Here is an 18,764-nt window from a genome sequence, read left to right on the forward strand (position 1 = left end):
ATTACCATTTTTCTAATAAGGAGAATCTCATCCAAAGGCATGGTAAAAAACGTATTTGCACATAAGAATTAATATAAAATAAATTGTTGTTGAAATAAAATATGAACGTATTTTTTTAAATAAAATTTGTCATCAATCCTTATTTATAAATAAGTTTTTTTTATCAAGTATTAAATATAATTCTCCCTTTTAAATACTGTTCTGAGTTAAAATACAGCATTGAATTAAGATGTAATATTTTTTTTATTTTAGAAATTCAACTGAGATATGGTAAGAAAACCATAATTTTTTTTGCCTGTTAGGGAAAAAAAGAAATAAGGACAGAGATAACAATGTTATCATTATTGAAATAAACCTAACAATGAATCCTCAAATCTCAATTGCGTTAAAGAAAGATATTCTTCCCATCCGCGTGATTTTCAGCCTTTCCCCTTTTTCTGCGGGCTTGCTTTTGTTGGAGAATGAAGAAGATTAAAAAGAGCCAAGAAAATCGATATTAAGACACTGCAAGACCCACTTTGCGCGCCGCCAATATCTTGTAGGCAGACACGCAAAATCAGCCATGGATACTGCCATTAGACTGTAAGAGACTCTGCTACTTCTACTATCAACTTCTGATGATTTTTGACGCGGTACAAAGGGGTGTCAACGCTCGTACCCTTGATCGTCTTCTCAGGTATATTCCAGCTCGGATCCTCCCCAGTTGTAAAATCCATTTCCCGAATTCCCCAATAATCTATTTCTTATCCCGGTATTGTTTAAAGTGTGTTTTGCCTGCTTATTGATCCCTGCAATGGTAAAGTTGCCTACTTGATTGTTATTGACCATCTGAAATTGGATTGTCGCGTGGCTTTATCTTGTACGGAATCGGGTTTTTACGCGAATTCGTGAGTCGTCTATGAAAATTTAGCTTGTTTCAATTGTCTGAGGATTTGATTGGGTATAAATGGTAAAGTCTAATTGATGGTGGTGGGGAATTGGGTTTGTTTGTTGAAGAAAATGGTATAACATATTCAAGATAGTGTTCGATGAGTCGGCAGATCATCATTGGATGCTGGAGCCTGAAGTTATAATTATTTTGTGTTAATTTTTTGGGCTGTTTGAAGGGGCTGGACAGCTTATCTCTGTTTCTATTTCCTCTCGTTTATTGTTAAAAGGGGAGCTTTTAGTTGTTTCTTTGATGTATAGCAATATTTTACTTTCATGTGCTGATTTCTCTCTTCAGTTAACTATAGTTATCGTGGCTTTTCAGATTCCATGCATAGTATTTCTGCTGTTGACTGAATAGGCCCATCAATGGTTTAGTCAATTAATCTGATTAAAAGCACTGGAATGGCCAATTCAATAGACTGCTCTGAAGTCAGAATGAAGAGAGCTGAGTTTCGGGGATCCGGTCGTACATCAAAGAAGTTAAGAAGAACAATGTTGGCCTCTCATAAGGTAGATGATGATGCAGCAGAAAGCCAAGGCAGATTGAGTGATTTACCGGACAACCTTATCCATCATATATTATCATTTATGGAAACCAAGGATGCAATTCGAACCAGTGTTCTGTCAAGAAGATGGAAATTTATGTGGGCTTCAGTTCCCTGCCTAAACTTCAACAGCAAATCATTTTCTCGGTTGTCTGATTTCAAAAGATTTGTAAAGCGGGTCCTATCCCAACGTGATTCTTCTCATATCAAAGCTCTTACATACTGTCGCTTTGGGGTGGATTATGCTACTGATCAGTCACTATTGAATAAGGTTATCGAATTTGCTACTTCACATGGTGTTGAAGAAATCCGAATCAACCTTCGTGGGAAAAGCTCTGGCAGTCCACCCATTGAAATCCCTTCCTCCTTATTTGCCTGCCGATCCTTGAAAAGGATTGAGTTAAAAGACTGCCACCCTACAAATGTCCCAACATCTGTTGGCTGCAAATCATTGGAAATGTTGCATCTTGAACATTTTCCATTGCATCCTGATCAAGCTAATTCTTCAAATCCATTTTCTAGTATACAGAAGCTTTTTGGTTTTACAAAGTTAACAACTTTGCATCTCAACAGCTTTACTTTAAGTTGTACAGGACTTGCCCGTCTGGATCCATTTGCTGATTGTGTAAATTTGAAGAATTTGCACTTAAGTGAAATTTGCTTTAAGTCAGATTTGACCCCGAGGGATTTTGTGATATCTGCACCCCAACTTAATAACCTTTCACTAGTATGCAACCGTCTTAAATGTAAACTTGTTGTTGCTGCCCCACAGCTTACCAATTTCAGCTACATTTATTCTTCTTCATCTGCCTTTTTTGACTTTGGCCTTCCTTCTTTGGATGACTTGACAATTGATATTCATGAGATGCATGATCAATTGGAAATTTATCAACGGAGGCAGAGAGAAGAGACTTTACATGGATTCATCAATGTGTTACGGCGACACCATAATATTGAAGCTGTTAAGCTATCCTTGCATACTGTCATGGTATAGAGAAAATTCTTTGTTACATATAGAGCACGTCCTTGTGTGTGTGTGTGTTTGTGAGAGAGAGACAGACAGAATGTTAGAGAGAAACATTTCTGTTTTTAATTGTCTGGTAAACTATAGTTGTGTTGTTAAAGGTTTTATTTTTATGCGTTTTCAGGCTACCTGTGGGGCTGCTGCCTTGCTAAAGTGTGAGGATTCATCTTTTATTAAATCGAAGTCATTGAATTTAGGAGTCGGATCAACATATAAAATCTTCATTAGCGACCTTGACCGTGTAACTGCCTACTTTCGCAGTTGCTCTCAGCATGCAGACTTTGAAATTTCAACCTTTTAAAGGTGATCAAGATTTACATCTTTTAGTAATATTTAAGTCATCCAAAATTTATGACATTAATAATAATGATAACTGAGTTTTGAAACTTAGTCTTGTGCTCATTACATCCCTAACCCCTTAATCTTCTTGCTGATTGACTTTAGAGTTCAAGACAAATCTCTATGTTCAAAGCTTTTACTTTGTGTTCATGCTTGGAAACACTGATTTGCCTTCTCAGAGTTTAGTCAATATGCTCTTTATTAGCATAATCTTAATTGCTCACAATAAATTTAAGAGTTTTTCCTAATATAGAAATTACCTACTTGCATCTTTTGTGTAATATTGACAACCAAAAGTGTGCATTTATGATAATTTATTTGACTTGCAAGCTTGGTGAAGATATATGGAAGAATTAGTTAAAATTATGTTGTAACCATACATATTGTCTGGAAAAAAATCTGATGATGGCATTGATTTTGATGAATATTATAACCACACACGCATTGACTGGTAAGAATTTGTAGTATGGTTAAAAGTAGAGATGGACAAGGAACTTTAACGGATATGAAGGAGTAACGTTAAGTCAATTCTAACGACACTAGTATCAACTATCAACTATGAGGGAATACTTGGACGCATATTTATTCTTTAGATTATGTGGATAGTTATAGGAAACACTCTTTTTTTTTTTTTAAACTAGAAGCTTTTTGAGTCCTTCATGTTACCCAGTTACCGTGCATATTTAGTTAATGAAGCACTTGTATTAATCATGCAATCTAGTCATAATCACAGGAAGGGATTTGGTGTTTCTTATTACTTAATCAAGCATATAATTTGCTGAATTAGCACCGTCAATAATCTGGATTGATTTGTGAATATTGAGGCTGGAAAGTAATTTAGAGTAACTTGATGCTTTGAGATGTGAATTAGCATGACACAGGCTGCAGAGTTGTTTAAATCAGCTTCACATTAATATAGTCACCATGCTTATTTAGTGCCTAGATTAATCATGAAATGAGGATGTGTTTATTTTTGGGAGGCGATATATTAAATTAATGCTTATCATGAACATGGTGTGGTGGTGGTTGGATATGTAGTGAATATTTATTGGATTTCGCTGGACTTCATATCCAGAGAATTTCATATTCATATATAAAACCTTGAATTTCATGCAACCCAGGGATTAAGTTCGGTCAATATACGTGTATTGTGCTGCATTAGAATTGGAGTACTAATTACTGGATTTGGATTTGGTGAATGGTCCAAATTTACTCACTCAATAAGTATTCAATTATAACTGTTGGATTTCATCAACGTTTGAAAATTATCAAGATAGATTTTTCTTTAAAAATTCAAAACAATCCTCATGACCAAAACACTCCTCACATGCAAATTTGCCAAAAATTCAACTGATCAGGTTTGATCTTAGACAGGTGAAATTTGGTGTATTCTCAGTATTATATGACAAAATTTCTTATAACAGTTTGATTAAATCGACGGTTACTATCATACCACTATTGAGTGAATGGATTTATACCATTAACTGGATCCAAATCCTTGTTGACTTAACCTGTGACCAGTTTGCGATACACTCTTGCCAAAGAACACATCATTCTGCCTCATTTTTATCTGCTTCTGAATTATTGTTCTTGATGCAGAAAACAAACCCTGAAAACTTTTTCCACCATTCTATGTGGCATGTGAAAGCTGAGGAAGTAGAATCATACTTGCAAAATGGTTCTGGCTTGTTGAATGTGGGACAAAGCTTAATGATGATGTCATGATTGTTGAGCCTGGATGATGATTTTTCTTATGTGGAGTATTAAACGCACTTCTTTCTCTGGTTTTAGATGGCACGAGAGGTATGTATGGGTTATTCGGAGAGGTCAGAAGAATGAAGGTAAACAAAGATTAGTGGGTACATGGTAGATTTTTAGTCACAGGATTGGGATATTCTGGCACAGCACAGGTGGTCTCATAGGGTTAGTCTTTACTTCTCACAGGGAAAGGAAAATTTGAAATACTTTTTTCTCCTTTGTAATCCTCGAATTGTAGTCAATACTCAGGTTATATTCATAATATAGTCTTATTTTATTATTAACTTTTGCTCTAATATGTTCTAGAAATATGAATTGAGTTTCCTTTTCCTTTTTCTTTTTAATTATAAAAGAACTTTGGGGGGTATTTATCAACTTTCAAAACATACGTATACGATACTTTCTGTTCCAAATTATATGATAATTTTGGAAAAATTTTATTGTTCAAAATATAAGATAATTTAAAAAAATAAAATTTTATTAGTGATAATTTTTTCATTACTACCCTTCAAGTAAAGAGAGAATTAAAATGATATTGTAGAGTAATGATTAAATATATTTTTAAAAGTTTATAGTTCTGTATTGAAAAAGTAAATTTATAATGTGTAATTATTGTATTTTATTGTATGCATATTTGATATCAAATTATCTTATAATTTAAAATGAAGGGAATATAACCTAATTTTAACTAAACAATTGAAATGAGGCCACAAGGGGAAACAGAATCATCATATTCCAACAACGAGAAATATCAAAGCTAATTTAGTTATTGTAGTTTTAATTAATTAATTAACATGCTCTAAGTTGCACTAAGCTAGATTTTTTGCTTAGTACTATGTATTAATAAAATAAAAAAAAGCAACGTAATATATTAAAACTCGTTAAATCAAGAATATTATCCACCCGAGGCAGTTACTGACCTATCTTCCACTCGTATAAAAGCTTTATACGGTGTGGACCAACTCTCAGATCCCGCCCCTCATTGATTATATTATCATGAAAGATAGAATATTATTTTATTCGAATTAAAATGAAATAAATTTTATAACCCAAAAAAAAATTGTAATCGAAATCTTAGATAAATAATATAATCCAAATGAATCTGAATTCTAAACCCAATCAAATCTAAGAGATAATTATAAATGCACGAGAAATCGTAGTAAATCTTTAAAAAAAATAAAATAGATATAATTACTCTTATATTCCATCAGGCTCTTTCTTTGAAACATCACTTTTCTTGCTCCTTGCAATCCCAAGTTCCCAACTTTCACAAGCTTGCATTTCAAGTTTCAACAGCTTCACTACAAGTACAGTCGCAAAAATAGATATTAAAAAAATGCGTGCAAAAAATTTAAAAATGAAAAAAAAGAATGTATTTTCATGTTGCACCCTCACGGTATTATGATGTTATTACAGAGAATTCGAAGTGTTTCACAGTAAGTTATGCGTTGACGTTATCTGTCTAAACCTAAAATTAGGATTGTGGTTTCAAGCATGTTGACCCTAAGAAATTTATGGTGAAGCAGCTATTTTCCAAACGTGTTGACTTCAGATATGTGATTATTTGAAAGTAATCAAGATTTAATTAATTCAGTCATAAATATTTGAATTATCCAACCCTCCTTAACATTAATTTACTCCAGATCGAATTAGTCCTTCGTATATCCTTAACTAATTATTATTTAAACTTGAATTAGTTGACTTCAGAATTTATGACAGACATCGTCCATACACATACACATGGCCTTTTATATTGTGTTCATTCTTGGAAATAAATACTGATTCTTTCTTTCTTTCTTTTGGTCTTTTCTTTCTTCTTCCTTTTCCCAAATTCCACATACATATGCTATAGTATTATCAAATATCAACGGCGTAAATGATGTATTAGTTCAAGATATAGTTTTTATATATAACTTAAGAGAAAATTGATCTCTTGATCCTTATAGTTTCACCTAATTTTTATCAAGTCTTTAGAACTTTTTTCTTTTAATTAAATCCTTAAAGTAATTTTCTACTAAAGGTGTGTTTGATTGGAAGGCTTTGGAGAGAAAGGGAGGAAAGATACTCCCTTTCTTTCATTGGGTTAAAAATTTTTAGAGGGGTCCTTCCCTCCCCTCATATTGTTTTCCTTTAAATTAAGGTTTTTTTTAAAGGGGGCTAAATTTCTTGATTAATTTATCTTTTTTTTTTTATATATATTTCATGTATGTCCATAGCCAAGTCATGCTTCACCCCATACCTTGACTTTTTCTTAGTATAGAAATATGTAATTTCAAAAGTAGTGCAAGGGAAACTAGGATTAAAGATGAAGTGATGAACATGAACTCCTAGTGATGGCATATTCTTCCTTTTAATTTCTGCTTCTTTATTCTCGTTTCACCCAGTGAGTGTTCTTTTTTTGGATCAAAGGGGTGGCTATCACATGAAAGTAAATAGTTGAAAAATATAAATATTAGTTTAAATTAAGGTGTAAATTAATTTATATGACGTGAGTAAACAATTAAAAATTAATGTATAAATAAAATAATAAATTAGTTATCGCTTCCACTCCCCTTATCTTCACTTTAAGAAAACCAAATAATGTTAAAATTAAATAAGGTAATATTAACTATCTCCTTTCTCCTCCTTGAAACAAACACACACTAAAAGTATTGGTCCTTCTTTTCCTAAAATGTTAAGGGGGTGTTTGGTTGGAGAGAATGAAGCAATTTAACTTAAAAAATTAGAGGGGCGGTCCGCTCTCCTTTCCTCCAAATTGAGGAATTGGAAAGGGAGGGATAAAATTTGTCACACCTTGATCAATATATTTTCTATAATAAATTTAAAAAATATAGATGATCTTCTTTAGTATTTCAATACTAATAAAATGAAGGTAAAATTATTTATATATATTGATTTTTCCTCCACTCTCCTTCTGAAACAAATAAGATAATATCAAACTCCTCCCTTTCCTTCCATTAAAATCTCTTTCCTTTTCTCTAACCAAATATATCCTAAACTACTGTGAAGTGCAATGAGTTGGCTACCAAGCATCCACGTATGATCAAAGTCTATCACTCTCCACCTTGTCCCTCCTAGTCATCTCCACTGCAAAAGAGGTTATGATCGCACTTTGCACCCAATTTTACATTCCTAAAGAGGCCACCACTTCCCCCCTCTTATTCTCAACCCCTGCTTATCACTTCCAATTGCGTCTCATCCATCTTCAAGTTTCCATTTAAATAAATTGTCAAGTGAGAGTACACAGATAAAATTTCCTTGCAGTTAAAAAATGGTGGTTCTGTTCTATGGAGCTGACTTTGCAAAGCTCTGCTTGTTATGCGACCGACACATTCACTCTTACCAATGCTCTTTCATTCACTTCAAGCTTTGCAACACTACTACCTGGGTTAACTCTCAATTTGGCCCACATGGATTTTCAGTAACATGTGGTAACAAATTTTGGCTCCTCTGTTTCTTCAACCTCCTCGAAAATTTAGAGTTCAAGGCAGGTAAAGAATGAGGGTGAGTTATATGAGCCGATAGTAGAAATGGGAAGGAGAAATTTAGGAGAAGTAGATGAAGATGAAGATGTTTCGAAGTCGACATTGAGAACGATGACGCCTGCAGTAGCGAACGCTGTTCTCGTCTTTGCTTGTATTGGCAGGCAATATTGATGGCATTAAAAAAGATTAACGATGCGAAGGAGATTCTCCAAGGAATTGTAATCTCACGTGTCAGGGTTGGGTTGCTTAAGTTCGTTATATTTAACATTCATAAAACAATTATGTACAAGTCTCATATAAAAAAAATTACTCCCCTTTTCAAAAATATAAAAATATTTTTAATCAAATTTTATTTATCAATAAAGTTATTATTTATTTTAAGTTAATCCTATTTTTTTATATTCATTTCTCTTAAACATCCTATAATAAATATAAAGTTATTATCAATAGAGTGTTTTTTTTAAAAAAAGATAATGATTACATTTTAAAAAATTAAAAATGTCTTACATTTTTAAATATTTAACTGTTCAAAAAATACTTTACATTTTTAAACGAAAGAGATAATTATTTATAAGTTCTACCTATTTATAAATATTAAGTTTTAATATATAAATATAAAAGCTTAAATTATAAATGAACTGAAGAAATAATTTTCTTTTTTTATTTATGACCTGACTGTAACTCTCTCTCTCTCTCACGAAAAAGGTCATGTGCATTTCAGATTTAATAGTTAACATTTCATCACAAATTTCATTTCACTCCACGCAATTTTTTAAGTTGTGATTCTTTTTTTTTTTTTTTCATAAAATTTAATAATGTATAAATATTAGAAACTAATAATAGGAATAATCTTTAAAAAAAATATCTACCAAGAGAGGCCGTTATTTGAAGCAGATGGCGGAAAGGTGGCTGAGTCAGGCGAAAGTGAAACAGAGAGGCAGAGTCAGGGCGAAAAGAGTAATACACAGTGGAAGAGAGTGTGGAGACTAAAGAGTGGTCGTTGATTTGGTGGCTGATTGGGTGACGCACCAATGGTCGTTGCCTCTATTCGCCTTCCTTCTTCCCTTGCCTCTCTTTCTCCCATCGCTCCTCGATTTTCATGGGGCAGATCTGCTTCTTCACTTCCCTCCTTTGCCCTTCCTCTCCTCAGACCTATTTTCCAGGCTCGCCTTCGCTCCAGTAAGTTCCACCTTTTCTCCTTCACTTGCTGCTTGTTTTTCTCTGCACAGCATACTTCCATTGTCGCATTGCCCTGCGCTACTGGTACGATGGATTTAAGGCTAATTATGATACTATTGCCTGTTTAATTCGGTTAACCGAGTTACTTGACATAGCATCGGTGTTAAATTGAGTCTGAGTTCTATTCTTATGTTCAATTTAAAATTCCCTCGAGACTGTTGTTTGTTGATTTCGGAGGACCAATAGGCGTCTTGAAGTGCGTAGACTTCGATATTTGTATGTAACGCACGTTTTGGGGCAGTGTTGGAGGTGAGGAAATAGGTGAAGGTTGTTATGTCGTCGCTACTGAAGACACAATTTTTCTTGGAAGAATTCATTGAAGATTTTATTTTTCTTTCCTTCTGCAGTTTTAAGGTGGCATAGATAGAATTTTCGTTGACTCTTTTAATTCAACACAGGTTCTGCTGATGAAGACTCTGTGGTGGGATCACCTGCGGATCAATCAGAAATGATATTCATGGGAACGGGAACTAGTGAAGGGATTCCGCGAGTTAGCTGCTTGACTAATCCTCTTAAGAAATGCCCGGTACCAATTTCAGAACCTTTGCAGTAAAGCAAAGCTTCTTATTATATGTAATGAGTCTAGAATTAAACGCCTGCAATTTACTATATAAAATGTTTAAAGAGTTGGCCCCTGCAGGTCTGTTCCAAGGCTACTGGACCGGGTAATAAGAATAGGAGATTTAACACAAGCATTCTTATTCGTCAACCGAGCTCCTCAGGAAGCCGCAATGTTCTAATAGATGTTGGGAAGTAAGTAATAAAATTCCCTTACATGTCATAATTATAAATCTGTAGAATACATCTGGATCACTTGGAATAGTTGCCATCATTGAGTTTCAGTTATTGCGTTTGTGATAGACTGATGAAATCTTGTTGAAGTTGATCCTGAGTTTCCTATTCATGATACATGATAGGAACTAGTATATTTTGTGATGCCTGCACTATGGATATGATGAAGTTGCTCTAAGATAGGGTTTAAGTTCATATGACCATTTCAATAAAAATAGGATATAGCCGTAACACGTGCGCGCTGGCCATGCCTATTCAAGTGAAAGTGCGCACTGGCCATGCCTATTCAAGTGAAAGATTCTGATTGACTTATTTAGCTAACCCTTAACTGTTTGAGCTCAAAATTGTTGCTGCTATGAATGAAGAAATTTAACTGCATAACCCTGACTGATGGATTCAGATATTAGATGTATATATTTGATAATAAAATATTTACTTGTTGTTTTGCAGATTTTTCTATCAGAGTGCTCTTCGATGGTTTCCTACATTGGGGTTAGTTCTGCTGTTAAATCCTTCATCATTTCTCTTTCATCATTTGCAGTAGGTTAGAATCATCACTGTCTGGCTATTTTGCTTGCCAAGTTAACTAACAGTTGCATTCCTCTTTTTTTTTTCTTTTTTTTTTAAATGACAGTTTAATTTTGAGGGGAGTTCATATTACACAGTTTAAGAGACAAAAATCCAAGAAATATGTTACATGTTTTCTGCCTGCAGTAGTGCCAGCATTTCTTTTTCCATCTTTTTGTTTATTTTCAGGACAACTGATTGATTTGTAGAGCATATGGTTCTCTTTCGAGTTCTTGTATTGTAAATTTATGTTTTTGCTTCCTCCGTCCCAAACTAATCGAATTTCTGTCAGGCTAAGAACACTTGATGCAGTTATTATTACTCATTCACATGCTGATGCAATTGGAGGTCTCTGACATGAACACTATCTGATGCTTTTTGAATAATCTTTCTGACAATGTTAAATCTCATTTGAATTAATTAGTATCTTGATTTATTATGTTGATGAAAACTTATCTCTTTTCCTCAGGTCTTGATGATCTTCGAGATTGGACAAACAATGTTCAACCATCTATTCCAATATATGTAGCTGAGCGTGACTTTGAGGTCCTTATCAAAATTGTCCCTTTACTTGGTGCTTATCATCCGTATGTATATGCCTTGGTGTAAATAATTGGTTGGGAGGCCACAGGAGGTATTAGAATTAGAATCCTCCATGCACCTTGTTTAAAGAAATTAAGGAATTTCCATAATCAGTTCTTAGAGCTAATAGATGATCATTCTATCTTGGGGATTGTTGCAGATGGGCATATTTTGACCAACATATCCTTATGCGACTTGCATGAAGAAGTTCCTACATCTGCATTCCCATTTACATTTTGAAAGTTGTCTACTCATTGGAAGTGCAGGAGATCCATATAATGATTTGTGGATATTCCTGTTTTTTACCTGTAATTTTGATACTAAATTGAGAAAACTAGGAGAAAAAGGAAATGGACTTAGTTACATATTCCTCTTTTATAGCCCAATTTATACTTCTGGTATAATCTAATGTGTGTAAATTGAGAATCATGTCAAATGTTTCCAAGGTTGGATCTCCTCTCCCTTTCATGATGGAACGTTTTGTGTTCACAAATCTTGTCAAAGGAGGAAGCTTCATATAAGCTAGTTTCTAAAAGCTTACTTTCAGTTTTGTGGCTATTGGTGACTTCCTCAGGTTTACTATGCCCCCCCCCATTTTGATTTTCAACGCCCCTCATTCTTTGGGATTTGAAATCTATTATATTACTCTCTTAATATCTCTCTCAGTGTTGTCCTGATTATTGTTTTCATGCAAATTCTGGTGGAATAAGGGTTGGAAGCTTTTGATTTTCATCTTCTAATGGTCATTACACTTATTCACTCTTTGTTAGTTGAATGAGAACTGTTGAAATGTGCTCTCTTGTGAATGTAACCACGTCTTCATTACAAAATATGTGCAGGTGTTGAAGAAGACACATTATTATTTAGTAGATACAAGTGTTGTCATCCCTGGTGCTGCAGTATCAAAGTTGCAATTCAATATCATATCTGAAGAGCCATTTTTTGTGCATGGATTGAAGGTCAGAACAAATAACAGTCTAATAGTCTGAAGTTAGTATTTTTCCGTTCTATAGTCTATTTTGCTCACTTTATTGCTCACCCAATTACTTCCTGATCTTGTTCCTGAACAGTGCATGTGACTAGGCTCTTATATTGTCGTTTTCTTTTATTAATGTGTTCCAGATTACTCCCTTGCCGGTGTGGCATGGCCAAGGTTATCGTTCCCTTGGTTTCCGTTTTGGGGATGTATGTTACATTAGGTAATGCTTCTAAGTTGAGAAGTAGCTGAAAGTACAGCTTTTCTGCAATAGAAGTGAGCTAATCGCATGCCTACCATTGCAGTGATGTTAGTGAAATTCCAGAGGAAACCTATCCACTTTTGAAGGATTGTGAAATTCTAATTCTGGTGCCTACCCTCTCACGTTTCATACAGAAACATTCATAAGCTTCCATTTTACCTGAAAGAGAAAAAGTAATCAATTTTCGTCTTGGGCTTATAGAAGTTGTGATTGTACAGGATGCTCTGAGGCCTGATCGCTCTAGTTCCACACATTTTGGACTTCCAAGGGTAATTTCTTTCACATCTATTACATTTGTCTTAAAGAAACGTAGTTTATTTCTACTCTCCTCATTTCAGGCAATAGAGGAAGTGCGAAAAATACAACCCAAGAGGACACTGTTTACTGGTAAGTTTGGGTCAAGCTCCCTATTTTGCATAAGATATGACTCAGGCATACAGCAAACATATAAGAAACTACATATTTTATTTAAAAATCTCCCTCCAGTTTCTATGCCTTGATTTTCCTAATGTGACAGTATACTTCAAAGCTCAAGCATTAAGGAACAAGGATAGAGTCTATGAGTTGAAGATTTAAATTAGTATCTTATAATGACAGCTGGTTTTTATAATATTCACCTATGAAAAGTAGTTCAGAAGATAACTCGCTATTTCTCCCCACTGGCAATTGATAGGTATGATGCATCTGATGGATCATGAAGAAGTGAACAACTATCTCGCAAAATTCTTGGAGTCTGAGGGTCTTGACATGCAACTCAGCTATGATGGGCTTCGCATTGCAGTAAAACTATAGCGGATACACGCATCAGGTTCTTGCTTAGAAGAGATATACTAGCTTTTGGCTAAAGCATTGTTTTTTATTTTAGGCTTATCCAATAAAAAAAATACAAATTTTTTAGTAATTGTTAGAATAAGGCTCCCATCTAGGACAATGCCTGGACTCTAGAAGAAAGAGAAAAATAGGAAAAAGATGAACATCCCTTCAGGTAAATCCCCATGATTATGAGGAAAAGTTCACTAAATATCTTGTCATCCTTCTTACTTGATTGTGGTTGGTGGTTTTCTTATTACTCTTGGCGTGTTGGAGGATTGAATTTTATCATTTTGGGCCGCTGAAAAAGGTGAAACCCCTTATTGACTTGTAGTGACAATCAGACATGATAAATTACATTTTCCAGGTGTCCCTCTCTGTCAATGTAATTGGAATTCGGAGCTTATAGTTTAGGAACGAATCTTATCCTATCTACTTGAAATAGAAATTCATGTTACTGACTGTGGCCCACCATGTTTTTTTTTTTTACTTGATAATTTCGAACTCAGGAAGTAATTTTCCACCTGCCGAGGCACTGTTACTAATCAGTAACTCTTCGCTCTTGACTACACAACAGAAGGTTTAAAAAAACAAAATCACCGAGAGTTGGCGCATTTATAATAAAAATCTTTTGCAAGTTGATGAACGATGCAATCTGTTTTAAATTCCATGGGCCGCCCAAAGCCCATGTTGTAATTTGTAAACATGGGAAAGTTAATGCCATGGTCTAATTTATAAATATCGGAAGCTTAATCAATTGATCTGTTGCATTATTTGAATATAAATTCAGTGTTTTTTTAATGTAATTTAAAAAACTAAACGTTTGAAAGTTGTCTTATCTCTGCTGATAATCTGAGTTTATATATTGCAAAGTTTATCTACCATGCACATGAAAGAAACATTGCTTCATAAGAGTAAAGATGCTGGTCATGATCACAAATTGAAGATGAAGTCAATTTTTTGTTAAACTTTTTGGGTGGCTGAATGAAGCTATAAAGACTTCTCATCTCAATTTTAGGGTTGTCCTATGCTTGATTGAAAGGAAATTTTATCTAAAGATATAATTTTAACAAAGTTATATCAACACAATTTTAATTTTTTATTACTTTTAAAAGTTACTCTCTCTATTCAAAAAATATAAATTTTTTTTTTACTGAATTATACTTCTCAATAAGTTAGTCTACTATTCTTAAACTAATATCATATTTTTATGTTTATTTTTATTTAATAAAATGTTTTACTTAAGAGTAAAATGTAAGATTGACTTATTTATTAAGAGTTTTTAGAAAAAATACTCATTAATTACATTTAAAAAATTAAAAATATTTTATATTTTTTAACATTCAACCTCAAAAAAATTCCTTGTATTTTAGGAAGAAGGGAGTAAAAATTATTGTGTATCAAAATTTTGTTATAAAACTAGTTTTATGGATAATTATTTTGCACGGGCTCTATAATGAATCAATTATTCACGCTTACAAATAGCGTGGCTTCTCTAAATTTATACATATTTACAAAATATCATCAAATTTTCAAAATGGTTCATTGTTAAATAACATTTTGATCATTTTTTTTTGAAAAAATTATAGTGAATCTGTAACAATTTATTAAAATATTTAATTTTTAGAATAATTATAATTTTTTGAAGTGTATTATAATTTTTTGCTTGGTTATTTCAAAAAGAAACAACGTGGAAGGTTGTTTTCTACCCTTCTGGACCTGGAACAGTGAAGAGTTGAGAGTCATGTTGTGACACTGACAATATGCCTTGTCAGGTGGGGTCTCCACCTCAAGATGATCAGGATTCAGAACAATTGAAAAAGAATTATAATAACAATTTAAAAAAAAATCATGAATTGTATAAATAATAATTTAATTTTTTAAAATATTAAATTACTTTTACAATAATATCAAGAATTTAACATGTAAAATAATTTATTAATGTATTATTATAAATATAAGAAAAAAATTTATGATTATTTAAATAAAATTTGTAGATATTTGTTATTTTCAATATTTGTATTAATATTAAAAATCTAACATGCGATGTTATGATTTGTTATCACATTGTTACTAATATAAAAAAATTAATATTATTTAAACAAAATTTGTGATTATTTTATTTTCAACAAGGATAATTTAATTATTTATAAAATAAAAAATTAATTTTTTAATCTTTTAACTCTCAACTCACTTGTAATTCAATCCTTCAACATCAAATATGATTTATTACGACTCAGTCTCTCAACTTTTGAGTAGTTTATAATTCAGTTCTTTAACTTTTGACTCATTTATGACTTAATTTCTCAACTTTTGTTGGTTTTGTTTTTTCATGCTAACTAAAATCCCACATCAAGGGTGTAAGAGGAGGGTGTTTTTGAGCAAAATATGAGTATTTTTTATTCCTTTTATTTGATAAAGATAATTTTAAAAAATTTTAAAAAATAAAGACCAAGTTATAAGTGAATTAAAAGTTAAAGAATTGAGTTACAGTAAGTTATAGTTGAAGGATAATAAATTTTACTTGACAGATTGAGTTATAAATAAATTAAAAATTAAAAAAATTAAGTTTAATTTTTTTATATAAATTTATTAATGATAGAAATTTTTTTAAAAATTTCAATAAAATTATGATATTTTTAAATATTAATTTATCATTTATATAATTTAAAGAAATTTTTTTATTACTTTTTTAAAAATATTTCAAAAAAATAAAAATAATTAAATGACAAGGATGACTGAAAAAGAGTTTTGCCGCCCTCCCTTCACTTGACAAGGAAGTCCACGTCAGTCGCGCCCATCAGATTCTCAATCACTTGCCCTCTGCAGCACTGTGGCTCTCATAAGCCAATCACCCCTTGACACGTCAACAGCTATCGCCACCGTACCATTATTAATTAATCCTCTAAATTCTAACATTCAATATAGAAATTATCATTCCACGCTATCCATTTGTTAAATATGGTTTTCAAATTATTCTGTAAGATATCAAATTTTTGTTTGGGTGAAATCCAAAATCCATCTCAGCAGTGGGGACGGGATTGTGACTTGGGACAATCGGCCCAACGTTTTCAACGAGCAATCATATCATCGCCGTACACGTGGGCCTCTTGTCTTCACTAAAAAGTACTCTTATTTTCCTGATGCTCAAGACTCGAGTACTTGCCTTCGAGTAAACGCCTGTAAAATAGTAGTATAATTTTTTTTTTTAACATCAGGAAAGTTTAATTTTATAATTTATATAGGAGTACATACATGAACATATTTTTGTATCATACTATCAAATGTCATAAATTTAATAATTATACTTGATATATTGATGATATGTTAATTGCTACTCCTTCCGTTAAAAAATATAAAGTATTTTTTGAGAAGTTAGATATTTAAAAATATAAGATATTTTTAATCTTTCAATATGTAATCATTATTTTTTTAAAAGTATCCATATTAATAATAACTTTATATTTATTATAAAGTATTTAATAGAGATGAATATAAAAAAAATTAATTTAAAAATAAATAATAATTTTATTGAGAGATAAAATTTAATTAAAAATATTTTATATTTTTAAATGGAGAGAGTAATATATTTGTAACAGGTAGATTGATATTGATATTAACATTTATATTGATATTTTAATGTGTTTTATTACAAAAGAATAAAACAAGAATAAAAGACTGGGCCCACTTGAATTTCGAAAATGATAATGTGTGGTCCCGGTACTAGTCGATCTGCCACGCCCGTGAACTCAAGGACATCACTCGGCATTTGCACTCTCCCTTCTCTTCTGGCGTTACTTTTGTCAAGCCTCTTTTTGTCTGAGTAAAAATAAAAAATAATTACAAATAAATTATACTCAATACAATTAATTAAATATATTGTTATTTTTTAAATTTATTTATTAATAAATCCGAAAATAATTAATTATATTGAGTAGAACCTCAAAGTGTTTTTATTATTTTAAGTTTAATTGTCACTGGGCCTGAAAACAATTAATTGTGTTGAGTGAAATTTTAAAATAATTTTTTTAAAAAATAAATATAAAAAAGACATCAAGTATTGAATGTATATATTTTCATTTTTACTTTACTGCATTATATATTTTAATTTTTTATTTTATTTTTAGGTCGTATATCATATATCTATATCTTTATTTATTAAGAATCTATATATAATATAAATTTTCTCCCTATCAAAAAAATAATGCATGTGATTCACACTAGTAACATGTAAAAAAGTGAAACGATTTATTTTTTTAAATTATTTTTCTTAATTGGCCATTTTCAATCTATACGGTTCAAAAAGTGGTAAATAAGTGAAACTTATAATTTAATTCATTAGTAAGGCTTGTGACCTTGTTATATGTTAAAAATAAGTGTGATGATATATCTATAAATAATAAGAGTTGATATAACCAAGATATTGGATCTAGTTGGGGGTTTTGACTTCTTTCAGAACAAGAGATAATGTTAATTTAAGTATGTGTAAATGTAAAAAAAAAAAACGTTTTTGGAAAAAAACTATTCTTAATTGGGCCAACTAAGAATTAATATATATTATATCATACTCCTTTCAGTGCTCATTTTAGAAGATATTGATGGTTTGCAATATAAGGTATTTGGTGAGGGTATTAATTATATTTTTTTCAATATAACTACTATTTAAACACAATAAATGTCAAAAAAATACAATATAAATTTAAAGGTTTTTCATTTAAATAAGTCCATCAACTATAAGAGATAATGTTATACAAATTTAAAATTTATTTATTTAAATGTAAGTAAAATTAAAAGTTTATTATTTTCTTAAAAATATTAATAACTTAATCATTTTTTTTTAATTTCAGTGAATTGGATAGATATGTTACATAATAATAACATGAAAGAGATATTATAGATATAGATATTTTAAAAAAAGAAAATATACAGAAAGGATGGAAGTGCAGTGTCTTTTGGAGGATGACAATAATGGGGTTCCTTATAAGGTGAATCTGATGTCCTGGTTCTTCTAGAATTCATCATTCATGCCATCCAATCAATTACTCTTCTTTTGTTGACTTTTACCTGTCGTATAATATCTCATACGTAAAAAGTTCAAACTCACAATAATAACTCCATATATATATATATATATGCTGAGCTTCCGCCAACGGCAAGTTATCTGAACGGCAATACCGCCTCCCTGCCAGCTTGAGGTCCAGGATTCAAACCTTTAATTGATCCCTTTTTTTTCAAAAACAAAAAATGAAATTCCACTTGTTTAATTTTGTTATCATATTTAAAAGATTATATTACTATGTGCCTGATTTTTTGGCCAGAATATATTACTATGTGCCTTATATGTGAATATATTATGTTACAAGAATCTTTCTAAGCATCAAGAAGAATATTTAATATCCAAAGAGAATAATTCCGATTTCTCTACAAAGAGCACTCTCTATTCATTTTTAGGGGT

At 31.7% G+C, this 18,764-nt stretch overlaps 2 protein-coding genes across 2 annotated transcripts; both read left to right on the forward strand.

Annotated features, from left to right (window-relative positions):
* Positions 1–396: 396 nt before the first annotated feature.
* Positions 397–4,880, forward strand: LOC129291881 (putative F-box/FBD/LRR-repeat protein At1g78840). The gene is made up of 4 exons (XM_054929440.1): positions 397–676; positions 1,253–2,463; positions 2,624–2,802; positions 4,438–4,880. Exons 2-3 carry the CDS (start codon positions 1,333–1,335, stop codon positions 2,798–2,800), a joined length of 1,308 nt encoding a protein of 435 aa, XP_054785415.1. The 5' UTR covers positions 397–676; positions 1,253–1,332; the 3' UTR covers positions 2,801–2,802; positions 4,438–4,880.
* A 4,107-nt stretch (positions 4,881–8,987) lies between these two features.
* LOC129290316 (putative hydrolase C777.06c) lies at positions 8,988–13,770 on the forward strand. The gene is made up of 12 exons (XM_054927055.1): positions 8,988–9,260; positions 9,719–9,846; positions 9,961–10,073; positions 10,563–10,604; positions 10,972–11,027; positions 11,149–11,225; positions 12,101–12,220; positions 12,384–12,460; positions 12,543–12,606; positions 12,718–12,768; positions 12,838–12,886; positions 13,173–13,770. The coding sequence occupies exons 1-12, from the start codon at positions 9,113–9,115 to the stop codon at positions 13,289–13,291; spliced, it is 1,044 nt and encodes a 347-aa protein (XP_054783030.1). The 5' UTR covers positions 8,988–9,112; the 3' UTR covers positions 13,292–13,770.
* The last annotated feature ends 4,994 nt before the right edge of the window (positions 13,771–18,764 follow it).

This window comes from Prosopis cineraria, unplaced genomic scaffold, assembly GCF_029017545.1.
Source record: "Prosopis cineraria cultivar Desert tree isolate PC_DT_omini unplaced genomic scaffold, ASM2901754v1 PC13, whole genome shotgun sequence".
In the NCBI taxonomy this organism is placed as follows: domain Eukaryota; kingdom Viridiplantae; phylum Streptophyta; class Magnoliopsida; order Fabales; family Fabaceae; genus Prosopis; species Prosopis cineraria.

What these genes read in the sequence shown, in the direction of transcription:
- LOC129291881 (XM_054929440.1), top strand. Translation starts at nt 1,333, where the DNA reads ATGGCCAATTCAATAGACTGCTCTGAAGTCAGAATGAAGAGAGCTGAG. An exon ending in TATCCTTGCATACTGTCATG is followed by an intron (nt 2,464 to 2,623) that starts GTATAGAGAAAA and finishes ATGCGTTTTCAG; the next exon opens with GCTACCTGTGGGGCTGCTGC.
- LOC129290316 (XM_054927055.1), top strand. Translation starts at nt 9,113, where the DNA reads ATGGTCGTTGCCTCTATTCGCCTTCCTTCTTCCCTTGCCTCTCTTTCT. An exon ending in TTTTTGTGCATGGATTGAAG is followed by an intron (nt 12,221 to 12,383) that starts GTCAGAACAAAT and finishes AATGTGTTCCAG; the next exon opens with ATTACTCCCTTGCCGGTGTG. An exon ending in CACATTTTGGACTTCCAAGG is followed by an intron (nt 12,769 to 12,837) that starts GTAATTTCTTTC and finishes TCCTCATTTCAG; the next exon opens with GCAATAGAGGAAGTGCGAAA.